Consider the following 27,348-nt stretch of genomic DNA (forward strand, 5'->3'; position numbering starts at 1 on the left):
GCTCCTTTAAACGATGTCCAGGTGTTACATAACTCTGGCGCAGGCTCTGGGGATGAGCATGGGGGGTGCCCCGGCCGGTCCTGCAGGAACAGGTAACATTAGTATGTGTCTGCGAAAAAGACCTATATTGTTTGTTTCAATTTGCTATGTAAATGTGTGTGTGTGTGTGTGTGTTTGTGTGTGTGTGTGTGTGTGTGTGTGTGTGTGTGTGTGTGTGTGTGTGTGTGTGTGTGTGTGTGTGTGTGTGTGTGTGTGTGTGTGTGTGTGTGTGTGTGTGTGTGTGTGTGTGTGTGTGTGTGTGTGTGTGTGTGTGTGTGTGTGTGTGTGTGTGTGTGTGTGTGCGTGTGTGCAGGTAAGACGGAGACCACTAAAGACATGGGTCGCTGTCTGGGTAAATACGTGGTGGTTTTCAACTGTTCAGACCAGATGGACTACAGAGGGCTGGGACGCATCTACAAAGGTGTGTGAGGGTCATTAAACGCTGCTGATGGCATCACTCCAAACTGCTGTGTTTGACTTTGAACCTGTAAAAGTTCCACTTGAAGAATTACCTTTGTACATTCCAGTTAAACGACAAATAACCCCAGTAACTATAACAAGATATCATCAGAGAGAATTGGATTTCTTTCAAGTCCCGCAAGATTCAAAGATTCAAAAGCTTTATTGTCATGTGCACAGTAGCTACAGTGTAGATATGGCAATGAAAAAGTTAAGTCCCACGCTCCTCCAACAATGCAACATAATATATATAGAACATAAAACTACTAAAACCAGTAAGAATAGTGAAAGAAATAACAATAAAATAAAATAGAGAACATTGCAAAATGTTTAAGTGAATACAAATAAAATCAAAATAGTGCAAGAAGAAGTCTATATACACGTAAATGGAATATTATATATACAAGAACAGAATGCAAAATGTAGTATTGTACAGTAAGATGAAATGAAATACTGTTTATTACCCTGATAACTATTTTGATAAATAGATTGTTAGATGACAACAGATGAATGTGTCAGATTCCCTAATCAGTTTTTGAGCATAAACATTCCTTGATACCTTAGCCTCTGATACCTGTACGTCCTATGTCTGTTTATCAGTTTTTGCAAATGTTTTTGTGTGATGTATCTGTTGTACTTGTGTAGGAAGGTCTTTCATCATCTTTCGTCTATTTAATATGCAAACAACATAAAAAAGAGCTTGGCAATTTTCACACATAGGAAAGTATGCATGACACGGCATTTTATTTACTCTTAGGCCGTAAAGAAGATCCTTTATTCAAAACAACCTCAGTTGATAGAAATGCTTTCCAGATTTAACACAAGACAATCAGCAATCAATGGAAGAATAAAGACATAATTGTACACATAAAAAGTTGATAAAAAGAAATACAACAAAAGCAACAATAACGTTACTGCATAAATAAAGTTAAACCAGGATAACTTGCCTAGCTGGGGCTGAACACCAGAGAGAAGAAATGGGTTTTCAGCAGTGTTTTAAAGTACTCAAGTGACTTTAAGAGCTCAGATAAATAAGAAGGTGCTAAATCGTTTACACATTGAACAACAATAAGTAAAATCTTGAAGTGGATCCAGAAATGAACAGGAAGCCAGTGCAAAGAAGCAAGCCATTGCTGTAACTCCTTACTGCTCTATTCTTAACGTCAACATTATTATTTTAACAATGTGACATGTTAGAGGTCTCCTTTTTCCAGCATTGGTTCAGTAAGGACCTATTTTATATCCAACTAAAATTGGTATTGTAAAGTGAAATTTCCAAAATCTAATGGAAACAAGAAATGGGTGTTGATACCCAGCCCTGGCAATGTCTAAATCTGGTAAACCATGTATGATTGTACAAGCTAGAGGAAGTGGCCAAACACACGTCCGAGGATTCACATGTATACAACAAAATAAGCCCCTCAGGATCTGCTGGGCTGTGTTGCGGGGTCTCTTCAGGTTGTGTACTAATGTATCTGCAGGTCTGGCTCAGTCTGGAGCCTGGGGCTGCTTCGATGAGTTTAACCGCATCGAGCTGCCCGTCCTGTCCGTCGCCGCGCAGCAGATCTACGTCGTCCTGCAGTGCAAGAAGAACAAGAAGAAGCAGTTCATCTTCAGCGACGGCGACGTGGTGGACATGGACCCCGAGTTCGGCATCTTCCTCACCATGGTAACTGCTCCATTATTGAGGCTATTTGTTGAAAGTAAAATAACAGGAACTATTGAAAGATCAAAGGCTTTATTGGTATTTGTACAAGAGATACAGCGCAGTAGCTCCACCAACAATGCAACATACAATAAACCAAAGACAAACAATAAAAAACAAAAGTGCAATAAATAAATATGACAAGAATCATTCAAACAGTGCAAGAATAAAAATGATGCCAGAATAAAAAAGGGCAAGAACTATAACTCCCAAATAAAATGGCGCAAGATCAAATACATTTTTGAAAGAATAAAACAGTGCGAGAATAAAATAGTGCCAGTACAAATATAGTAATGCATGAGAATGATGCAACATAAAATTCAGGCAATAAACCAGCATTAGAGAGTAAAAAATAATATATGCAGTTGAGTGCACAGGCTTTGGCTGATCTTCTTATGACTGTTACTGGGTTATGATTGTTTTAAGTTGTCTGTAACGGTGCTGCTGCCTATCTTTGGCCAGGACTCTCTTGGAAAAGAGATGTTTAATCTCAATGAGACTTATCCTGGTTAAATGAAGGTGAAATAAACAAATTACCCAAATGTAGAGAAGTGCAGATTGGAACTAACCCCTCTGTCCTGCAGAACCCTGGGTACGCCGGTCGACAGGAGCTTCCTGAGAACCTGAAGATCCAGTTTCGCACGGTCGCCATGATGGTCCCCGACCGTGCCATCATCATGAGGGTCAAACTGGCCAGCGCAGGTTTCCGTGACAACCAGGTGCTCAGCAGGAAGTTCTTCACCCTTTACAAACTGTGTGAGGAGCAGCTCTCCAAACAGGTGCGGAGATACGGCCCCCATCATGACATTTAATATTCAGAAACAACTCCAAAACGCTCTCCTGCTGTTATGACATTTACCGGCTAGATTTCTCTACCTCATAACAAGGATCATTTATTGTAATTATGCAGCACAGGGGTGCACAAAGAAATGCTGTTCAAGCTAAATCCATTATCCTACACCAGAGAAATATGAGAAAATAATAATAATGTTGTTAGATTTGCATCAGGAGGCATGTGAACAGCAGCAGCACAAAGTAATGCTCAACATCTCAAACATAAAACACAAAAACATCTAAAATGTCTATAAACTTTGGCTCCTGAGCACAGGGCATCTTTTGTTTCTTTTAAACATGCATTTCTCAGTTATAATAATCTCTTTTGTGTTTCTGTTCAGCTTCATTTTACTTCATGATATCAGTTCTGTGTTTACTCTGTAGGTCCATTATGATTTTGGCCTGAGGAACATTTTGTCGGTGTTGAGGACGCTGGGCGCTGTGAAGAGATCCAACCCTTCAGAACCGGAGAAGACTGTGGTGATGAGAGTCCTGAGAGACATGAACCTCTCCAAACTGGTGTGTGTTATCAGTACTTAAGACAATACAGTATATAATTATTTATATTTCTGCAAAACATGCCAGGAGATTTGAAAAAGACAACATTCCTGTTTACATGCAAGCCTGCATACTCCAACTGACCTAAAACACTTCAGTATCATAACTCCTACACCCTTTTAAATTGACTTTCATTTCCCACTTCTCAGGAACTTGATGTGAATCCTCATTTTCTCCATTTTGCGAAGCTCTTTTTAAGGTTTCACAGATTCGGATCCAGAAAACAGGCAAGAGGCCAAGTCCAGCAAACTGCAGTACAAAACACAAACCTTATTCTAACTGGTCTAACATAGAAATATTAACAATATACAGTGTTTGAACCCAGGACCACCAGAAATGTAGAGGGCCTCATTTACAAACATTTGTTTTTTAAAGTAGTAACTAATCAATCAATAAATGCATACACACTGAATAACCAGACGTTATTCCTGCATGCTGCACATGTTTGCTCTGCTATAAAAAAAGACACATGATCAGGGCTTCTCTCTTGTGCATTCAATAAAGAGTAAATTAAGTACAAAGTAGAGAATGTATCTGGACATTGTCGAGGGAGATTCAGTGATGATGCACGCAAATGCTCTCTATTTAATTTATTCATCTGAATCAGTAACAGTCTTCAATGTTTCCCTCTAAAATAGCAGTGAGTTGTATACAGTGGATTTTCTTTGAGAGCCTTTTGAAAGTAACTTCAGGCTTCAATAAGTTAGAATTGTCAGGGTTTTGGTGACAGGAACCAAGCACAGGGTGAACAGAGGAGGCAGGTATGGGGATGAAACCAAAACGAGCTTTATTTAAAGTAAAGCTGATAACAAAAAGGCCGGGTCGCGTAAATACACAAAAAGCAAAAAGGAAAAACAACCGGACAAGGAACAAGAGGGGAACAAAGACTAGATACACAAGGGTAATCACAAGACAAGACACAGCTGGAGAGGGGAGGAGAAACACAGGGGCAACAGGTGAACACATTAAGACACAGGAGGGCAAACACAGGGAGTGACACCAGACAAGAGACAAGAAGGAATATACATTTCAAAATAAAACTAACCAAACCCCATAACCATGACAAGAATAGTAACATACAACAATATTTTTATTATTTTGTAATTGGACTGGTGTATTTTACCTCATGTAATTAAGTGGGAATGCACAAGTTTGTATCTTTAACTTATCTGAACTTAACGTTATGAAGTGAAGGTTGATTGCACAATATAATGGCTGCAGAATAATGACCCCATCATCATTTGGCTACCTGTAAGCCTTCAGGTTAATATGCAAATCTGTCTGCCATTTCAAGGCCTACAGTAAGCATGATATATTGCACAAAGCTTCAGTATATCCTTCAACTGTTGCTGACTCTTTCTTTTAAAAGCAGGCTTAACTAGCTCCAAAAGTTTCTAGCCCCATTGCAACTTACAGCACCAGTATGTTTAAACGTAGCTTGAAGATTTCCACAAACAGGAATAATAATTATTTGTTATGACAGCAGTTACATGATTCCTCTGTGTGTCTCAGGTGGACGGGGATGAGCCTCTGTTTATGAGTCTGATCAATGACCTGTTTCCTAGTATTGGTAAGTTTCCATCTCTCACTTCTATCTCAAAAAACTCAGTTAGGGTGTTGTCGAGAACATCGATCGGTTGGTGTAGAGCTTCTAAGGCACATGTTCAGGGGGACTGAGAAAGTTTACATGAAGCTGTCATCTCATTTATTTATGTTGAAATCACCACATTTATTATATCATGGCCATTGAAAAGTTTTAATTAAATATGTATGTTTTCATTTCTCCTCCTCCTGCAGTTCTGGATAAAGCTGGGTATCCAGACTTGGAGTCGTCCATATTGAATCAGGCTCAGGAGGCCGCTCTGATCCCTCACCCTCCCTGGATCCTCAAACTGGTCCAGCTCTACGAGACGCAGAGAGTCCGACATGGTACAGATCCTAACAGGAAGAAGCAACAAATCCCTGATAATTTGACTACCTTTTTGACAACTTTTGACAACAGGCTATGAAAGTTGTTAGAATTTTACTGCTACAGCTGGGAGATTTATTTATTTGAATTCAAATGTGGGGGTCCTAAGATTGATTTATTGGGCAGTGACTTTGAGGATGCATCTAATTACGTACGTACATTTAGAATGATTAAGCACTTACTGTCTTTTTATTGCATTCTTTGTTAAATACTGCAAATTACTAACAGCTGTTAGAAAACCTTTACATTAAGTTATGATAGAATATAACATTGTGTGTATAATCTCATCATGAACATAATACCTCTTTATTTACCTTATTTGTACTGTACAACTGTTTGAAGCTGTTAACCAAAAAGTGTTTTAGTGTTTCAATTATTTAGTTCTCTGTTGGATAAATTCAAATTTAACGCATGTCATGCTAAATACTTAAATACTGTAACTCCAATAACTGAATCTCTTTGATGAAATAAATGGTGCCAGATTAAGATTTTAGAATTTCTATAGAAAGTAGAAATTACCAGTAAATAAAACTAAGATCAGTTATCTTCCCTACTTAGAAATGTGAAAGCTGTCAATGAAGCCAGTTATACAAATTCAGGTGTAGAGATATGAAACCCTTTGATTGTTTTTCTGACCTAAATAAAGTGTACTAACACTGAGAATACTGAGATGTGCACCATGCATCTGTTTTGACCTGTTATCCGCCTGTCTTCCTGCAGGGATGATGACGTTGGGTCCCAGCGGGGCCGGGAAGACCTCCTGCATCCACACGCTGATGAGGGCCATGACCGAGTGCGGCTCCCCGCACCGCGAGGTCAGGATGAACCCCAAAGCCATCACAGCCGCGCAGATGTTCGGCACGCTGGATGTCACCACCAACGACTGGACCGACGGCATCTTCTCCACCCTGTGGAGGAAGACCCTGAAGGCCAAGAAGGTGGGCGGGATATTACAGCACAGATTAACGAAAGAGCCGTTAACAAAACTTCACGATTTACTCTGAGCAGCGGGATGTTTCTATCTTTCTTTTTCATCAATTAAAGTGAAAGTGTGATACTGTTTTCAGAATTGGTTTACTTAAAATCTTAGTTTTTAGACTTTTACCACTGGTGGGTAATTTATATAAAAATGAGGTTGTGTGTGTCAGGGTGAATACGTCTGGATCGTGCTGGACGGCCCGGTGGACGCCATCTGGATCGAGAACCTGAACTCTGTTCTGGACGACAACAAAACTCTGACGCTGGCGAATGGAGACAGGATCCCCATGGCTCCCTGCTGCAAGGTGCCTCACAAAAAACATAAAAAAAACCTCAGAAATTCATTGAAAAACAGCCAAGAGAATAGAAAGCAGCCTGAAACAGGATAATACAGGTATAAAACACAAGAATAAAAGTTACATTGCAGTGCATATGTAGTTATAAGATTAAACAAAGAACAAAGTATTTAGCTAAAATTATATTATATTAATTAAATGGACTCCATTTATGTCGTGCTTAAATCAGCATTAATAATAATAAAAATAATACGTATCTGATGATCAAAGCGCTTTACTAGCAAGATAAAAAAATAAAAATAACAAAAGTAGAAAGTGCTAAGCTAGGTGGAATAGGGGGGAGGGGTTAGAGGAGTTTAGGAGTTGAAGGCATTCATAGTCATTTATTCAGAAGCAGAGACTTCCAAACAGGAATATATTTAGACGTTAACCCATTCAGTGCTTTATAAACCAATACTAGCGGTATATATATTAAGTCAATTCTTTGACAGACAGGAAGCCAGTGTGAACATTTGAAAATGGACTGATGTTACCCTCTCTTGTAGAACTAGTAGTAGTCGAGGTTACAGGTGATAAATGAATCATGAATCATAGAGCTTTTAATGTGTGTTAAATATAACTGAGTCACCGAGCAGATTTGATGTGATGTGAATGTGCATCTTTCCTGCAGATCGTCTTTGAGCCTCACAACATTGACAACGCCTCCCCGGCAACAGTATCCAGGAACGGGATGGTGTTCATGAGCTCCTCGGTGCTCGGCTGGAGCCCTGTTCTGCAGGCCTGGCTGCAGAAGCTCCCGGAGCAGCAAGCCGACGCCCTGAGACTCTGCTTCACGTCCTGCTACCAGGTGAGAACCAGGAGGAGGAAGAGTCTGCAGTTCGAGCGTAGGCAGGGTTTTTAACCTTCTTCTCAGGTCCCTTCTACTTCTGTGCAAACACATCTACAGGGACTTACTGTAGAACAGTGGTTCTTAACCTTGTTGGAGGTACTGAACCCCACCAGTTTCATATGCGCGTTCACCGAACCCTTCTTTATTGGAAAAATAAAATGTGATTTTTTCAAATTCAAGACATAGGTATGTGTTTTACTGGTGCACAAAATGAACCGTGCATCAACATCACTGTGTTCAAAGAACAAAACCAGCACATGATTTTCACACAAAAACAAAAACATAATGAATACTTATTGCAAATCAGTGTGACTTCTGCTGTTGCCTTTGAGAGACCAGTTCAGAAATGTGCGGCTTCACCTTGGCAAGTGCCACTCTCATGTCATTTTTGCAACAAAGTCTGTTCCTTTTCTTAGTTTTTATGTCCAGCATTCTCAAAAAGGATTGCTGTCAAAGATATGTTGTAACAAATGGTATGAAAACCTCCAGGGCTTTCTTAGCAATAACAGGGTACGTTACCATTTGTTGACACCAAAACGTTGAGAGCGTTGTTGTTCTGAAGAGTTGCTGTTGAACCTGGCTCTGCTGAATTTCAATGATTTCGTCGATGTATTCATCATTGACATCTGCTGTCTCAACACCAAACGTGAACGGCTGTCTCCCCATGCTGGATATGACTCTCTTGTAGGGAAGTATCCGTCGAGAGACTTTGCAAGCTCATCCAAGTGCGTGGCAATTGCTTGCTTTAGTTCCGCGGGTACAGAAATGTCTCCGATTCCAGACACATCTTCGATCTTACTTACACAGTAGTCCAGCAGGGGAAAGTTTGCGAAGTTATCAATCTCTGTTCATCGTTTCCATAACGGTAGCTTTTTTTGAAAGCCTTCAGGTTTTCTTCCGCTTCGATGATTTTGGCTCCACCGCCTTGCATTTGCTGATTGAGACGATTGAGAGCTGCGAAGATATCAGCCATGTACGCTAAAATGAGAATGAACTCACCAACACAATGTTGGTGCTCTTGCAAAAACAGGGCTAATTCCACACGCATGGCAAAACCACGATTCAGCACCTGTCCCCGGGATAACCACCGAACGTTAGAATGGTATAAGTACCTCAAATTCAGAGCCCATTTCTTTACACAGCTCACTGAAGATGCGGTGCCTCAGAGCACTATTTCACACATAGTTCACGCATTCCACTGCAATGTTTAATACTTCTGCCAGTTTTGGAGGCAAGGTTTTTGTTGCCAACGCATGCCTGTGCAGAATACAATGCGTAACAATGAAGTGTGGTGCATCGGCTTTCACTAGCGCACCAAAACCAGACTTTCTTCCCAGCATGACTGGAGCTCCGTCCGAACAAACTGCAGAAACCTTATCCCACGAAAGATTGTTGTTTCTGAAGAAGACATCCACAAGTTTGTTCACATCGGCTGCTTTAGTTGTTGTTGTTGTAAGAGGCTTACAAAATAAAAAATCTTCCTTTATCATGTCGTCTTTCACATAGCGCACGAATACAGCAAGCTGGCTTAGATTGGAGACGTCTGTGGTCTCGTCGAGTTGGACGCCGAATTTTGCCGGGCTTGAAATCAGATCTGCAACTACTTGAGCCAAGATGTCTTTGCTCATGTCCTCTATTCTGTCGCTGATGGTGTCATTTGAAAGAGGAATTTGGGATAACTTTAACTTCAGCCGCTTTTCCCAGCATGATATTCGCCATCTTCAACACAGCTGGTTTTATGAGTGTTTCACCAATGGTGTGTGGTTTGCCCTGCTTTGCCATCAGGTAAGCAACTTCGTACGAGGCTGTGAGGATCGGTTTGTTGATGGGTACAAAGCCGAGAACAGGAAGAGTAGCCTTTTCATCGAATCTGGCTATCTTCACCTTGAATTCAGCAAGCGATGTAGCGTGATCACCTGCAGCCAGTAATGGCCAAGCGGGGCGAGTCATCACGAATCATATGAGTCGGGTGTGTGTCTTGACCTCCGCCGAACCCCTGAGACTGTCTCACCAAACCCCTGGGGTTCGATCGAACCCAGGTTAAGAACCACTGCTGTAGAACAATAGTACATTACTTTTGTTGTTATTTTACATGTGTATTTTGAAGTCAGTATTTTAATATTCTAAAGCCCCAGTACAACACCTTCAACCTGCCTCTTTTTTGTGTGTTCCCTGCTTTTTGAATAAATCATTCTTGACTTATTTAGGATTATGAAATGACGTAATAGCAGTGGTGGAATGTAACTTATTCATTCAAGCATTATATATAATTACTTGTACTTGACTTCCAGAAGTATTAAAATGTTATACTAAATTTAAACCAGATTAAAGTGGCCAGTTTTGTAGGTTTTTATCCAATACCTTTATTTTACACTTGTAGTTTCTTTGTTCATATAAAAACACATAATATGCTTATACTGTATGATATGATTGAGTAGTATATTACTAATCCACGTTGTATCCACAGAATACTGAAGGTTAACAAAAACGTGCTTTAATAATACATTTTATTTGTAAAGCACCTTTTATTGCTAAAAGTATTCCCAAAGTGTTTTTACAAACGAAAAACATTAAAATGATATTATATTTGACTTCCGGTGGTGACGCTGAACCGAATGGCAGCCTGAACACCCAGCTCCTAACCGGTCGGATATTTATCGCCTTTGAAGAACATTAGATTTTTAAAAAACTACCCTGAAACTTATCATGGAAGGGGATAAACAAAAAATACTAAATTTAAACAAGACTCAAGACGCGATAGAGGAGAGACTGTCGAAGAAAAATACTACAGCTACGAGGAAAGCAATGAGAACAATGGCGGCGCTGACGAGGAAGAAGCTAACCCCGTCATGCAGGCCATCTACAACGAGATTCGTGCGCTCAGGTCGGATGTTAAAAGTGAAATGAGTGAATTTCGGCTTTCCTTTCGTAACGACATGAAGAACGAGTTGAACGAGTTTAGAGGAGAAATCAACCGTAAACTCCAGTAAACTACAGGTGAGCTACAAGCCACCATTGCAAGAGTGGGTGAGGCCGAACAGCGTATACACCGATTCGGCGAAGTGACCGGAAGTAGAGCGGCCGCCATTGATGCGGTGTGCGTGCGGTGTGTATTTCGCGGTATTTCCATAGACAGTAAAAGGGATATTTCGCTGGATTTGTGAACGAGATTTGTGAAAAGCAATAATTATGCCCAGACAGTCTGGAAGGGCGTGTGCCGTCATCGGCTGCTTCAATAACAGCCAAAAGCTTCAATTATGGAAGAAGTCTGTGTGCGAGACACACAATTTAAGCGTAAAAGAGGACTGTCCATGTAGTAGACCATTTGGTCTACACCGCTTCCCTGGTCGTGTGGAGGATGAAGGTGTTCGGAAGGTGTGGATAGTAAACATCAACAGAAAGAACTTCATCCCAAATAAAAACAGCACGGTAAGTAGGCCTATTCTCAGTATTTTCTTGGTGAAGGTAATTAGCCTAGTTAACCATTGTGAGCCTTTGTTTACAGTGTGAACACATTTTAGGCTATGCTAACGTATGCGAAGGTCCGTGCTAAGGTAATGTTTGGCTAACGTTACATGTCCGTGATGATGGTGATTATCTGAAAGTTGAAGTTGCACGTAACGTTTGTTTACCTTATGTATACTAACCTATGTCGACTACTGAAATTAGTATGTATGCATGTAAGCTTGCGTTAGCATGTTAGCTACAACAAACGTCAACACATAGCGATGTGTGTTGACAGTCTATTTTCTTGCTGTATCCTATTTTAATATGTCATACTTATTGCTGAAACAAGTATTTAATTCCAACATTAATAATTACATTATTTTTTAATCACGTGGGCTGTCCTTAAAGATTAAATGCTAGTTAGCATGCTAAGGTCAGTAAGTCAATTCAACGGAAGCTAGCTGTGTTTACATCTCCTTCTACTTTCCGTTTACTAATATTTAATTATATTAATTCATGAATTAATATCAGTAATTTCAGATACCTTCATCAGTAACTGGAGGCCACTGTCTGACATCGTCCAACCAAGTAACTTTATTCATTTGGGGTTATGGTTATCTTGCTATTATTGATAGCATCAATGACTGTTGAATGGATAATGAGTGTAATGATTGAGCACGCACACCGCAGCAATGGCCCCGTCGCTAGATGGCGACATACACAAATCGCTCACCGAATCGGTGTATATCTGACATTGAAGACTGGGACACGGCAGCAAAGGAGGCTCTCACCCAGGCGCTGGAGAACCAGGAGGCCCTGCAGGCTAAGCTGACCGAGCTAGAAGCACGCTCGCGCCGGAACAATCTCCGTATATACGTAATACCGGAGAAATCGGAGGGGCCCAATCTATCGGAGTTTGTATCGAAGCTCATAAAATCAGAAGTCGGCCCGCCGGTCGCGGATATTGACCTCGGCATACAGCGCTGCCACCGGGCCCTTGCCCCAAAGCCTCCCCAAGACGCACCGCCGAGATCACTGGTGATTTGCTTCCTCGAGTTCAGATTGAAAGATCAGGTACTGCATACGGCGTGGAGAAAGAAAGATGTTCGTTAGAGACTACGAGCTTTCAGCGTGCTCCACCCGGAGCAACTGTTGCTGGCGAGTGAAACACCTGAGGGTAAACATCTCCACACATTGCGGAAAATGCTTACAACTTAATTTTCAGTCTACTAAAAGAATTAGATTAAAAGTTTTCAATTTATCCTTTTACCTGGAAAGATAATTCCCGTGTTTGTCAACTCTCTTCCAATTTACAAAGTTAATAAATATCATTATTTACTGTTCTTGACCAGATGGAACTTTATACCGGTTATGGAGAAACTGACTTAAAAGAATGTAACCGGTGCTCAGTATCTCTTCTGATGCTGAAGAGAGGCCCTTGATGGACTCGAGGATCTCCTCTCAATTTGAGGTTTCATTTGAACTTCGGACTTGGAAGTCTTTGTTTTTTGTTTCTCAGTTTTTTTGTTCACTGTTCTTGTTCGGGATATCATGGGTAATGTTACACAGGTGTATACAGGTTGAAAAGAGTATATGCATCATCAGGAATATAAGATTGTCACACTAAATGTCAATGGGCTGCATAATCTGATCAAAAGGAGTAAAATTATAGCTAAAATGAAATGAGAAAAGCTGCAGGTAGTTTTTTGGAAAGAGACCGTAAGTTACAGCTGTAACTATGGTTCTATGAATCCCGGATGACCGCCAGAGGCGGTGCTTTAAGCACTGGATATGTCCATCTTGCGCATGCGCAGGTCGAGTACCAATACCAACAAAGTCACCTGTGACACCAGGCTATATCTGCCGGTGTCATCAGAGAATCTGTTCCCAGAATCTTCTCGCGAAAAAAACGAGGATACTCTGGCGGTCATCCGGGATTCATAGAACCATAGTTACAGCTGTAACTTACGTTCTATTTCATCCCTACTGACTGCCAGAGGCGGTCCTTTAAGCACTGGATGACTTGACTGGACAGCCGCTGTTTAGAGAGAGCACAACCCGTTTTAGTGCCGCCATGGCAAACGAAGAGCTGCTCTGACTGCCGTATACAGGCGGTAGCATCAATGTACGCCCTTAGGGCACGTACAGGGCACAGCAACTCAGATGTGCCATCCTCCTGATGACTACCAAGGCGTGCGAGCTGGATAGGCTGATTGAAGTGGGCTCGTGGAAGCACCTTGGGCAGGAATGCCACGTTAGGCCAAAGGGCAACACCTGAACCGTCGGAGTTCCACCTCAGGCATGTATCGCTCACAGAGAGGGCATGTAACTCCCCAACTCGCTTACCTGAGGTTATGGCAAGCAGAAATGCTGCCTTCATAGAAAGCCACTTAAGCCCCACCTGGGCCAGGGGCTCGAAGGGAGGAGACGATAGGGCATCCAGCACCAGGGGTAGGTCCCAAGCAGGAGCCCTCAGGGTGCTAGGGGGACGCTGCCTTAAGGCCCCTCTCAGGAAGCGGGACACCAACCTGTGGCGCCCCACTGTGGCGCCTTCGACTCCGGCATGTCGGGCACAGATAGCAGCAACATAAACCCTCAAAGTGGAGTGAGAACGTCCACGATCTAGAAGAGACTGCAGAAACTCTAAAATAGAGGCCACAGAGCAATGCTCTGGATTCTCAGCCTTGCCTATACACCAGTGGGAGAACAGCTTCCACTTGCACTCGTACTGCACCCAAGTGGATGGTGCTCTGGCATGCAGGATAGTTCCCCTGACAGCCGGTCACTCAGTGGTGGGTTGGGCCCTGCAGAGGCCAAGCCCAGAGCTGAAGACGATGAGGGTCGGGATGCCAGACCTGACCCCTGAGCTGTGACAGCAGGTCCTTCCTGATGGGGAGACGCCATGGTGGGCTGCAGCAGAGACTGTGCAGCAGTGGGAACCACACCCTCCCCGGCCAGAGGGGGGCCACCTGAAGGAGCCTGTGTCCCCGTACAAAGGTGACTGGGCAAGCCAGACCTGGCGACGAGTCTGCACCAATAAGGACATAACTCGTCCCAACTCCCTAGACATAAGGGCAAAGGCTTGCAGTGACGCATCACTAAGGCCCAGCAGAGAAGGCTCAGCCGGAGCCTGCTGCAGGGATGCCGAGATGGCGAGCATTAAATGCGAGAGGGAGTTCCCAATACGACCCATGCGTGCCCCTGCATCATAGGCTCTACAGAGCAGGTCGTCTGTGACCCTGCACTGAGGCCGAGGGCATCTGGCATCAGGTCTCAAAGCCTCATCAGGAGCCAGAATCAGGGAGTCAATGGCAGGCTCAACGGATGGCATGCGACCCAGCCCCACCTTCGCTGGATCCTGCATGGCAGCCAAGGTCCGGGCATCAGATCCAGAGCGGGAGAGGGCCTTGGTGTCTCCCCAGCAAGCATGGAGTTCCCTCAGGTACTCTTCTGAAGGAGGAACAGTGAGAGTGACGGGGGCAGGGCTACGCCTGAAGAAGGCGCTAGTCTGAGCCGAGTCGGCCTGCGGAACCTGAAGCTGCAGGCGTGCCAGGGCTGCACACATAATGGCTGCCATGGAGGTGTCTCCTCGGGAGTAAGCAAGGCTTCGTCCTCCCCCTCGTCATTGAAGAGGTTAGCTGAGGCTGCTAGCGACATGGCATCCTCAAGCAGAGGTGCAGCAACTAGGGGGCCAGGGGGCAAACTAGTAGCCCCCACACCTGCCCCTGGCTGAAGGGCCAAGAGGAGCGACTTCATCTGCTCCATGTCAGCGGCTAACTGGTCCACTTTGGAAGAGAGCCTACTTTCTCTAGCCCTCTTATTGGGGGGTGCACCATAGCCCTCGCTCTGTCAAGTCGCTGGGAACAGCCAGACTGAGCTGGAGGGAGCTGTGACAAGGAGAGGTGTGCGTTGGCTGCTGCCAGGCGCTCCAACTCTGTGACTCTAGCCGCCCTGAGCGCCCGAGGCATGAAACTACAGTTCATGCAGGCGTCTTGTGTGAGACCCTCCCTCAAATGCTCGAGACCGAGGCAAGAGGGGCAGCGGTCATGGCCGTCCTCGGGCTCAAGGGAAGCCATACAGGCGCTACATGAATGGGCCATCATGTAGGTAGCCAGGTGCAAGGTAACCGGGAGCGGGAGCGAGGGCACAGCCTACTCCAGTTACCTGCTGAACGGAAAGAGTAGCTCGAAATACTGCTACTAATCGCAGAACGTAAAGAGGGATGCAGACACAAATGTGCTACACCCACATTACCAGCCGTGGGAGCGGGAGCGAGAACACTGCTTTCACCAGCTGAGTTAAACAATCAAAGCAATACGTTACCGGGAGCGGGAGCGAGAGCACTGCCTTCACCAGTTGATATAAACAATCAAAGTAATATGTTACCGGGAGCGGGAGCGAGAGCACTGCCTTCACCAGTTGATATAAACAATCAGATAATTGGCTTCTAAAGAAAAAACGGCACGGATACAAACCCAGTGCTTATCAATAATAAAGAACGGAGTAGTTAGGCTGAGCCACGCTACTGCTAACTAAATTAAAGAGAAGCCCAGCTACAGCTGGAAGCTCGACGCTAATGATGGCTAAGCCAAATCACAGACAAGACAGCAATGACGACAACTTAAACTGGGAGCGGGAGAGGGGACACTGCCATCTAGGGATGTGACTTTCAGTCCAAAACACTATTCGAAATTCGCTAGACAACATTCGAATTTTATTCGAAAATCGAGCCCCCCCCCCCCCCCCCCCCCCAAAAAAAAAAACACACACACGCGCGCTCACGTGCGACATCCCCCTCCTTCAACCACCACACACGACAGAAAGAGTAGACTTAACCAAACAGTTTACTGAATCAACAAAAACATTACAGAACGGTAAAATGGGCATATTCCCTGAGCATTTATCTCAGCTACAGCATGACAACAAACAAACAAACAGTTTTATAATTGCAACCGCTGCGCTGTTTTTCATTTAACTGCCTGTTTGGCGGAACCGGGTGAAACAGTTTCAGCAACGAGATCGAATGGATTTAACAGAAATAGCAAAGTAATAGAATAGTAATAAAATAGCGAAAACCTATTGCATATTTTTATTCAGAAAAATCAACATGTCAACGTGTTCGGGGTGGAGACGTGTGCGCAGCCTATTAACTATTAAGCCGGCAGCGGAGAACACGCGCTCCGACGGCACGGACGTTGCAGGCACACACAAATAGGCGCTCGCCAACTTTGCCAGGCGGGGGTATCTTTTTTGATTTGCTTTCCAGTGGAAAGCAAATCAATAGGCCTACTAGTCAATGCGGCAATACAATAAAAAATAAATAAAAAAAAAACAATCAATGCGGCATTCGAAATGAGTATTCTTTATTCGAACGTGTCACGAATATTCGACTATTCGAAAATCGTGTCCCAACCCTACTGCCATCACCAACAAAGTCGACACAAACCTGTCCGTCGAAGTTTTGCACAGCCGGCCACAGCCTCTGGAGGACGAGTAGCAACTTGCGGCTCCGACTGGATCAGTCGCGAAGCTGCACGCAGCCGGCTATGTGTCCTACGCTCCTTAATTCAAGCCGAACGCTGTAGGCTACAACCTGTAGCCACGGTACCCGCGTAGCGAGAAGATGAAAAGGAACAGATTCTCTGATGACACCGGCAGATATAGCCTGGTGTCACGTGGGGTCACAGGTGACTTTGTTGGTATTGGTACTCGACCTGCGCATCCGCAAGATGGACATATCCAGTTCTTAAAGCACCGCCTCTGGTGGTCAGTAGGGATGAAATAGAACCATCTGTCCTTTAGAACATGAAAAATTTTAAAAATTTCGATTTCAAAATACCTATTACTCATTTCATAAATCAGGTTGTAGGAGGGGAGTGGCTATACTGATCCCTAATGCAGTACATTTTGAATTTATTTCAGAAGTGAAAGACAGGGAAGGGAGATTTGTTTTAGTAAAAGGTAAATTAGACAATGAAGAAGTAACTTTACTTAATGTGTATGCCCCCCCCAGGGAGGAAAAAAATGTTTTTCAAGAAACTATTCGAATTGATAGCTTTGGAAACACAAGGAATTCTAATTTGTGGTGGTGATCTTAATGTCCAACTCCATCCAAAATTAGATACATCTAATCAACACCAAAAGAAAAGTCCAAATGCCATTTTGGTCCAGCGGATGCTTGCAGAGCTGGGTCTGATTGACGTGTGGAGAGAGTCTCATCCAGGAGAGAAACAATTCACCTATTATTCCCCGTGTCACTCTGTATATACACTAATTGATTATTTATTTATTTATGTATAAATCAGACTGGCACAGAGTCAGGGACTGTACAATAGGGATTAGGGATGTATCTGATCATTCAGGGGTGTACTTAACCCTGCACCTAACTAAGCAACGGAAAAATACACTTTGGAGACTCAATACGAGCATTTTAAATGACAAAACAGTGCAGAAACAGATTCAACAGGAAATCAAAACATATTTAAAAAATAATGATAATGGAGAGGTGTCTCCAAATACTGTATGGGATGCAGCAAAGGCAGTTGTTCGAGGCAAAATTATTGCCCTCACAGCCTTTCGTAAAAGGAAAAACAGAGAAAACTTGTTGAACTACAAGAGGAAATGAAGTCATTAGACTACAATAAACAAAATTAAACAGGATATAAATGGTATATATGATGAAGAAATTTAAAAACAACTTAAATTTACCAAAAAAAAGTATTATGAGACGGGGCATAGGGCAATGAAACTACTTTCTTGGAGGATTCGAAAACAACGTGAGAAAAATATGATTTATAAGATTAGAAACCCCAAGACACAAAAGGTTTGCAGTGAATCAGAGGACATTCAACATGCCTTTGAACTATATTATAAGGAACTATATACCCAACCGGCCATGGCAGATACTACAACAATAGAGACTTGTCTAAGTTCACTAGATTTACCATCTGTAGGAGAACAACAAAATAATGAAATTATGGCTGAGATAACAGCAGAAGAACTGAGCAAAGCCATTTCGAGATTGAGTGAATACCTGTCCTGCTTAATTGTTTCAACCATACACTGAGAACAGGGGAAACCCCCCAATCATGGAAGGAAGCAGTTATCTCTATCATCCCGAAAAAGGAAAAGATAAAAAGGAATGCAGCTCATACAGACCAATATCAGTCTTGAATGTAGACTATAAATTATTTGCTTCAATCCTATCTAAGAGACTGGAATCCATTGTCCCAGAGCTGGTAGATTTAGACCAAACAGGCTTTGTATTAAACAGACAGACACAGGATAATTTAAGGAGAACACTACAGGTGGTGAGTCATATTACCTCAGAAAACATCAGTGCAATGTTAATCAGCCTAGATGCCGAAAATGCATTTGATTCGGTGGGTTGGGAATATTTATACAGGGTACTTGCAAGATTCGGCTTCAAAGATGGTTTTATTAAATGTATTAGAGCGTTATACTTCTTTCCACCAGCCAGGATCAGGGTTAATGGACACCTGTCACAAACTATTCATTTGAAAAGAGGGACACGCCAAGGCTGTCCCCTGAGTCCGACCCTATTCGCATTATTTATTGAACCCCTCGCTCAAGCAATTAGAGAGGACTCCGAGATAAAGGGGACTATGATTACAGGAGAAGAACATAAGACTTGTATGTTTGCGGATGATGTTCTGCTTTTTATTACAAGCCCAGACTCAAGCATCCCCAAATTGATGTCCCTACTAAAAAAATATAATCTATATTCTGGATACAAGCTTAATATCCAAAAACCCAAACCCTCACATTTAACTATAATCCCCACCCAGATACTAAAAGGAAATATCATTTTAAATGGGACTCGCCCAAAATAAAGTATTTAGGAATAAACCTTACTAAAGATATGTCAAAACTTTTTGAAAACAACTACGGCCCCATTGATAAAGAGATCAAATCTGATGTTTCTAGATGGACCCTCCTCCCACTGGATATGAGTAATAGAGTAGAAATCATTCAAATGAATGTGTTGCCACGGCTTCTTTATCTCTACCCCAAAAACAATTTGATGAGTGGAATGCCTGGATCTCAAGGTTGATTTGGAACAGTAGACGACCTAGGGTTCAGTTCAAGACTCTGCAGCTGAAAAAAGAGAAGGGAGGAAGAGCTCTACCATGTTTACAGGATTATTATTATGCTGCACAATTGAAACCCTTAGTATACTGGTGCTCTCCAAATTATGAATCTAAATGGAAGTGCCTAGAAACTACTCAGTTAAAAATTCCAATACAATCTATAATAGGAAACAAAAACCAAGCTGAAATACATTATAACAGCTTGAATCAATGGACTGTATTCACTCTTAAGCTATGGTTTAAGGTTTTGAGGAAGTTAAGAATAGAGAAACAGGTTAGAGTCTTGAATTGGATAGCATATGATCCAGAATTTGAACCTGCTGGATTGGACGGGGTTTTTAAACAGTGGGTTAGGAGAGGTATCACTTCTTTTTGTTCCCTCATCCCAAACAGCACATTTCAGAGTTATGAGTTAATTTCAGCCACATTTGGACTGGAGAAGCAGGACTTCCATAGATACCTGCAGGTCAGAGACTATTATAATAAAAAATTACAAATCAAGGAGGAGAAGGAATACAATTTAATTTCTATATTTCATGAGGCATATAACAAGAAAGATAGTAAAAAGTTGGTCTCAAGAATATACGAAAGTATACAAGCCTCTAAAAATCACTCTACATTATACATTAAACAAAAATGGGAGAAGGAGTCAGATACACAAATATCAGTAGAGACCTGGATTAGAAATATGTGAGACACAGGCGACCACTGCAAATTCAAGATCTTTAAGAGAGTTCGGCTGGAAGAATGTAGTGAGATTTTTCATAACTCCTAAATTAACAGCACTACAAACAGGCACGCAGAGCCGAGGCTTCTGCTGGAGACACTGTGGTACCCCTATGGCTAACCACTTTCATGTTTTTTGGGCCTGTCCGAAAATCCAGTCATTTTGGAGGGAGGTGTCAACCGAGATAAATAAAATAATAGGGATAGATTTAGATTTTTCTTTTGTTATTTTATATCTCGGTAAAATCACAGAAACAGTCCTACGTAAGGACAGGTACCTGTTGAAGATTCTTCTGGCAAGTGGTAGGAAAGCCATAACCAGAAGGTGGTTGCAACCAGATACTCCAACATTGAACCAGTGGCATGGGATCATTCAAGAAATGTACTGTATGGAGAGACTTACCTTTGTTTTAAGACTTCAGTTGGAGAATTGTATGGAACGCTGGGAAAAATGGATCGTGTATGCACCTTGAATAGTGTGACATTTGGCTATGATGTATGTGTATATATGTATTAGGGTTGTCCCGATCCGATATTTGGATCGGATCGGCCGCCGATATTTGCAAAAAAATGCGTATCGGCCGGCATGGAAAAATGCCGATCCACAGACTCCCGATCCAGTTTTTTTTTTAAAAAAGTCCGGTCCGTGTTTTCCAGCGCACCGATTTAAATAATCCATTCCACTTTTTTCTGTGTTGTTCCCTAATATCCGCTCCGCATTTTCCAGCACACCAACACACGAGTGCATCTCCTAACCCACAGGTGCATAGACATAATAATAATATTATGTCTATGCACAGGTGTCCTGGCCATTTGAAGTTACCGGTAAAGATGTCGGCTGTGTGGGATTACTTTACCCTAAAAGACGTAAAAGATGAAGAGGTGGAGTGCAAAACTTGCCACAATAAAGTCAAGCGTGGTGGTAGAGTTGTAAGGCATTTTAATACAACTAATCTTATTAAGCATTTGGCGAAATACCACCATAAACAGCATGAGGAGTTTTTAAAGAAAACAGAAGAAAAGAAAAAGAAAGGTCCAACACAACTTACTCTTGCACAAACGTTTGCAAAGCGTGACATACTGCCACTGAACAGTGCTAAAGCCCAGGGAATAACACGAGTCATTGCCGAGGAAATCATTCTGGATGACGAGCCATTATCTCTCGTGAGTAAAGTGGGATTTAGACGCACCATCCAGCACCTGGAACCACGGTACAACATGCCCAGCCGTCATTACATCCTTGAAAAAACGATCCCCCTGATTCACAAAGATGTTACAGATTACATTACCAAACAGATAGAGAGTGCAAATTATTTGAGTTTCACAACTGATATATGGAGCTGTGATCACCGTCCTTTGTCTTTATTAAGTTTAACTGCACATTGGATTGGGCCGGATTTCACCCCAAAGAGAGCTGTTTTACATGCGCGCGAGTTTAGAGGCTCACACACAGCGAATGCCATCACAGACGCAATGGAACATATGCTACGTGCTTGGAAGATTGACAAAAAGAAGGTCCATGTAATTCAAAGAGATAACGCGGCCAATATGAAAAAGGCAACGTCTTTGTAAAAAAGAATCTCCCCATCATGCTCGGACTGCAGCCAGGGCATACAGTTGAAGGGAGTGTGTAGATTGAGATGGAGCAGCAAAGTGTGGAGGAGATTGGGGAGTAGAAGTCATTTTTGTTTTTAAATAGTTCACAATATTATTTGCACTGATTGTTTTTAAAGCCTTGGTTTACACTTGTTCAAGAGCAGAGTACTGATGCTGAGTTACTAGACTATTTTCTACTCAGGTTGTTTGTGTGATTTGCTTTCTTAATACAGTTTACAGTATTATTTGTAATGTAAATGGAGACTGCTAATGAGCCTCTTTTATGTCCCTTTTCTCTCTCTGTCTCCACACTAATTCACTGATTTGGCTAATTGGTGCCCACACTCTTTCAGACCCAAACCTGTCATTACAGTGTCACTACATCACACATTTTATGTACAGGGACAGCAAATGTGTGTGTCTGTGCTCTGTCCCTTTGGTGTATGCTTGTATTTGTATGTGCTGTCCCTTTTGTGAGTTCAGCCTGTGTACCTCTCTGAGATCATTTATCTCGTCACATAAGTACAGGCACCCAACGTACATGTCTTTCACTGTATTTGTGAACGTGCATTTGCACTTTACACTGGAAGTGCACGTCTGTGTGACTGTTTGTGTTTGAGTTTGTGTTTGAGTGTTGCAGGGTGCGGGTGTTTGTATACTGTACTCTAAGAGTGTGAGTGAACTGTGTACAGTTTACAGTATTATTTGCACTTTTTACTGTTAATTGATGCCATTTCTGTTTGTTATTTATAATTTTGTCAATGTTGTGTTTATCCCTGAATAAACAGGAAAACTCTTTTCAACATGAGTCTGACAACTAAGTTAGTAGGCTAAATAACTTTAAACTTTAATACATGCTTGGATAGGCCGGTATCGGTATCGGCCGGTATCGGTATCGGATCGGAAGTGCAAATACAATATCGGTATCGGATCGGAAGTGCAAAAACCTGGATCGGGACATCCCTAATATGTATGACTGTGTAAAAGAATATTTTGATTTTAACTATCACCCATGATGACCTCATGTTCCTTGTACATGTAAATAAAAAAAAAGATATATTTAATTGTAAATGTATAATATTATTTTATCACACCGTTCCTTATCAATTCAGGACTTTAACTTGTGATGGAGTATTTTAAGAGTATTTCCTCTTTTTTTAGAACTACTGGTTATATGTTGTATTGTACTGTAAGACTAGAATGAAATAACATGTATAATTTACTGTATTTTTCTGCTCTTTCTACAGGACTTGTTGGACTTTGTCTCCACGGCTGTGTCTCCCAAGATGCAGGTGTTGGAGTGCATGTACATCAGGCAGACCATTGACCTGCTGCAGGTAAGACCCAGGAGTCAATCACACAATCATAGACCATGAGCACAGACATGTGGAGTTTAAGGACAGGAAGTAACCATCTGAGAACATACAAAAGTATTTTTTATATTTCTGCTTTCAGGGTTTGCTCCCTGCGCTCGATGATAAACAGGGTTGCCATGGTGACCTTGGTCGACTGTTTGTGTTTGCGGTCATGTGGTCTCTGGGAGCGGTGCTGGAGCTGGAGGACAGAGCCAAAATGGAAGCCTTCCTGAAGGTGTGTGTATGCACCTTAAGGTGTTGAAGATGGCTCTTATTTATTTTCGTCATGTTTGAGCTGAGATACCTCCAAATCTCTTTGAAAGTGTGCTTATGTTTCTTTAAATTAAGTAATAAGCTAACTCTATCATTTTTTGCATCATGCGGCCTGTCTTCTGCATGTCCCTCACTTCCTGTTTGTGTTTGCAGCACCACAGCTCGTCTCTGGACCTGCCGCTCACTCTGGACGAGCAGACCATCTTTGAGTTCACCGTCAGCGAGCAGGGGCAGTGGGAGCACTGGTCCAACAAGGTCTGTGCACGCTGTTATTGACTGAACACATGTCTCCATCAGACTGACACTGAGCACATGGAAGGAGGACACTTTAACTCCCCCCAAACACTTCAGAATAAATGATATGTCCCTGGTGGAAATTTGATTTTGTAACAGCCGCTCAATATTAAAAAATAATTATTCAGAATGTTAATTTAAATGACTACATTACTGTCTATATTTATACATATTGTTTTATACGGTTCTACAAGGTCCACTGCTTCATTTCAACTTCTCTATGTGTGTGTATCTTCTTTTTTGTTTGTTTTTAAATACGATCTTATATTATTTTGCATCCCCGAGAACAAATGAAGTGAGTAAGATTATGATCAGGGTTTATTGGTTGATAGTTTTAACTCGGGGAAAATATCATTACGTTAGATATTTTTGGCTGCTCTTTTCAGAAAATTCATAAAATGCAAATAATTAGTAGTTTTATAATTTCTCTGATTTATTTCTGAATCAATGATGCACCTTCTGTATTTAATATCGACCTGATGCAGGTTCCAGAGTACGTTTACCCCAAAGATCATGTCCCAGACTACTCGTCCATTCTGGTCCCAAATGTGGACAACGTGAGGACGAACTTCTTGCTGCAGACCATCGTCAAGCAGAGGAAGGCTGTGCTGCTGATCGGAGAGCAGGGCACCGCCAAGACCGTCATGATCAAAGTGAGAAACCGAGTATTTGACACATTATTGAGGTGGAAGAAGTGCTCAGGTCTTTTACTTAAGTAAAAGAAGAAATGCTTTCTTAAAATACTCCATAAAAGTCATGACTTCTTTAAAATGTAACTCAAGTTGAGTAGAGAATGCTAATGCTACGTGTCCCCCTCTGCGGCGCCCCCTGCAGGGCTACACCAGCAAACTGAACCCAGAGCAGCACCTCAGTAAGACGCTGAACTTCTCGTCAGCCACGCTGCCCGCCATGTTCCAGAGGACCATCGAAAGCTACATCGACAAACGCATGGGCGCCACCTATGGGCCGCCGGGGGGGCGCAGGATGACCGTCTTCATAGACGACATCAACATGCCCGTCATTAACGAATGGGGAGACCAGGTCGGCTCCAGAGACTCATTCTTTTCATTATCATTTTTAGTTTATTCAACAGGGACAGTGTACATTATAAACCATTCATGTAAATGGACATTAATTTTAGAGTTATACTTAAAACAAGTTCTAATGTTAAAAAAGTTATTTAAATGGTACATGTTTTTTAATGAAACAAAAAGGGAGGACATGCCAAAAGTGGTTTTAGAGTTTTGTAGTAAATGACAAAACATGAATACAAAAGTAAATGTGTTATTCTGACTTTTATTAAAAAAAGCTATTCCTGTCCTTTTCCATTCAATACATGTCATGTGAGATTCAAAATAAAAAAGAATGACTATTGTACGTATTATATACTGTATGTTACTTTTGATATTAGACTGCAATTGTAGATAAACAATTACACAATTCATTTTATTATCTTATCATTTTCATCTTCTTCCTTAAAATGAAGTAAAAAAACTGCATTTTTATGCTTCTGATACACGTCCACCTGACACCACAGTAGCCAACCCCCTCATAGAGCTGTGTTCAACCCCTTCTTCGCTCTCCTCAGATAACCAATGAGATTGTGCGTCAGCTGATGGAGCATGGAGGCTTGTACAGTCTGGATCGCCCCGGGGAGTTCATCACTGTGGTGGACGTTCAGGTAACAACATGGAGGCTGACACACCTGAGAGGCACAGAAAAACCACTTTAGCGGAAATGATGTTTAAACCTCAGTTTGACTTTAAAATGAATTATAAATGTTAGCTAGTGAAAGCACACATATAATTGTATCCAAGTTGCAACAAATACATTTTTAGCAGAAATCACCAGAACATTTTTTTTACAAGACATTTAAATCCCCAGCTTTTTGTAGTTCAACACGTTATTTGTGCACAATGTCATATAAAGATGAGGTTTGACAAAAAATGTTGTTTTAAAATGTTTGTAGAATTATATTCCAGAGGGTGCTGTGTAGGATGGATTCACAAAATGTTCTGCTTTGATAAATACATATCTGTGTTTATCCTCAAAAAGGACATTTTCACCACTCTCAAAAGACTGACGAGAGAAGTCATATATTCATTAAAGTAGATATAATGAAAAGGACCAGCCAATTTAATCCCTACAATAACTATATAAGTTATATTAAGTGTAAGGGTTTTTAAGGGTGATGAAAATTGACACATTTTTTCTTCTTTCACATTTTTAAGAAAAGCTAGTTAGTGTGTTTTATCGTGCTTGTAAAAACTTTTCGACCTGGACTAAGTAAACATCTGAATAACCCTTACCAGCTGGTGGCCGCCATGATCCACCCGGGCGGCGGTCGCAACGACATCCCCGAGCGTCTGAAGAGACACTTCTCCATCTTTAACTGCACGCTGCCCTCCAACTCCTCCATCGATAAGATCTTTGGCACCGTGGCTCAGGGACACTTCTGCCCAGAGAGAGGCTTCCCGGTCGGGGTCTGCGCCCTCGCCTCCGCCCTCGTGCCGACCACCAGACGGGTGTGGCAGGCAGTGAAGGCCAAGGTAAAATACTTTATCTCAAATAACTGTTTTTCTTTGTGACATTGAATTAAAAAACTCGTTATTCTTTCTGAATTTATAAAATATATGTCAATATTGTGAATTGGATTCTCTTTGAAACTTTTTGGGTAATCATTCATATGATATATTTATTTATAAATATGTAATAAATAAAAGTAATAAGTCATCTGTTAATACAAGCAAGAGTAGTCCTTTTATTTGTTATTTAATTTGAATACTTGCCAAATCATGTCATGCATCATTAAATAATTGTCACGTTAAAAGAGATAATACTAAAACGTAGTTCTTTAATACTCTACTGGCCGACAATCAGCACTTCTTGTACTTTTGACATAAACACAATCTAGTATGTAGTTTATTATAAGATTATTAAGTGCAGTGGTGTACTCTCCTTAAGTACAATTTTGAGGTATTTGTACTTTACTTCAGTATTTCCATTTTATGCTACTGTGTACTTTTACTCCTCTACATTTAAAAATACCTTTAGTTACTTTACAGATTAGGATGAATGATGGTAGATATATAATCAGCCCTTAAATCAGACTGTAGTTCACCTGCAGTAAATTCAGCAGCTACCCTGCAGTATACAGAGCCATTAAAACTAGCTGCACCTTTACCAGCTCTGAGAACACTTTAATGATCAATCATTATAAAACATATCAGAGATATTATTCTGAAATGGACCAATCAAACAATCACTACTTTTACTGTGTGTATTTAAAGTACATGTTGATGCTACTACTTTTCTACTTTTACTGGAGGAACATTTCGTTTGCAGGACTTTTACTGTAACAAAGTATTCCTACACTCTGGTACTTCTACTTTTACCCATGTACAAGACCTGAGTACTTCTCCCACCTCTGATTAAGTGCAGCATACAGGTTTTTCGTAATGTAATATGTTCTCAAATCTGCTCTTGTGCACAATCATAATTACTCTTATTCTGAAGGCCTAGTGCACCTATTTCCAGATTTTCTCATCAGTTATTTTTCAGCAATTTGACTCCCAGTTCCTACCAAATTTGAACACGTTATGAAAGCTACTGTGTTTCCTTAGATGTTGCCGTCTCCTGCTAAGTTTCACTACATCTTCAACCTGAGGGACCTCAGCAGAATCTGGCAGGTAGAAAACGCAGTCACTTTCATTTCTATTTTTGCTTACATACTGTACATCTGACAGGAAAAACTGATCATGTATACATCATTTATTTATTTATCTTGAATTTATTAATTTCCTGTCTCCTATTTATCAT

General features: G+C 41.7%; 1 protein-coding gene across 1 annotated transcript in view; it reads left to right on the forward strand.

Annotated features, from left to right (window-relative positions):
• The window catches only part of LOC134863090 (dynein axonemal heavy chain 5-like), a 123,159-nt gene that overhangs the window by 47,073 nt on the left and 48,738 nt on the right, over positions 1-27,348 (forward strand). The window contains 18 exon segments of the mRNA XM_063881360.1: positions 22-92; positions 353-460; positions 1,980-2,167; positions 2,788-2,982; positions 3,422-3,556; positions 5,108-5,165; positions 5,393-5,524; positions 6,285-6,502; positions 6,713-6,847; positions 7,509-7,685; positions 22,855-22,944; positions 23,063-23,197; positions 23,389-23,490; positions 24,015-24,182; positions 24,364-24,570; positions 25,118-25,210; positions 25,842-26,078; positions 27,153-27,218. Of these exon segments, the coding sequence (XP_063737430.1) occupies positions 22-92; positions 353-460; positions 1,980-2,167; positions 2,788-2,982; positions 3,422-3,556; positions 5,108-5,165; positions 5,393-5,524; positions 6,285-6,502; positions 6,713-6,847; positions 7,509-7,685; positions 22,855-22,944; positions 23,063-23,197; positions 23,389-23,490; positions 24,015-24,182; positions 24,364-24,570; positions 25,118-25,210; positions 25,842-26,078; positions 27,153-27,218 (2,515 nt within the window).

This window comes from Eleginops maclovinus, chromosome 4, assembly GCF_036324505.1.
Source record: "Eleginops maclovinus isolate JMC-PN-2008 ecotype Puerto Natales chromosome 4, JC_Emac_rtc_rv5, whole genome shotgun sequence".
Classification (NCBI taxonomy): Eukaryota; Metazoa; Chordata; class Actinopteri; order Perciformes; family Eleginopidae; genus Eleginops; species Eleginops maclovinus.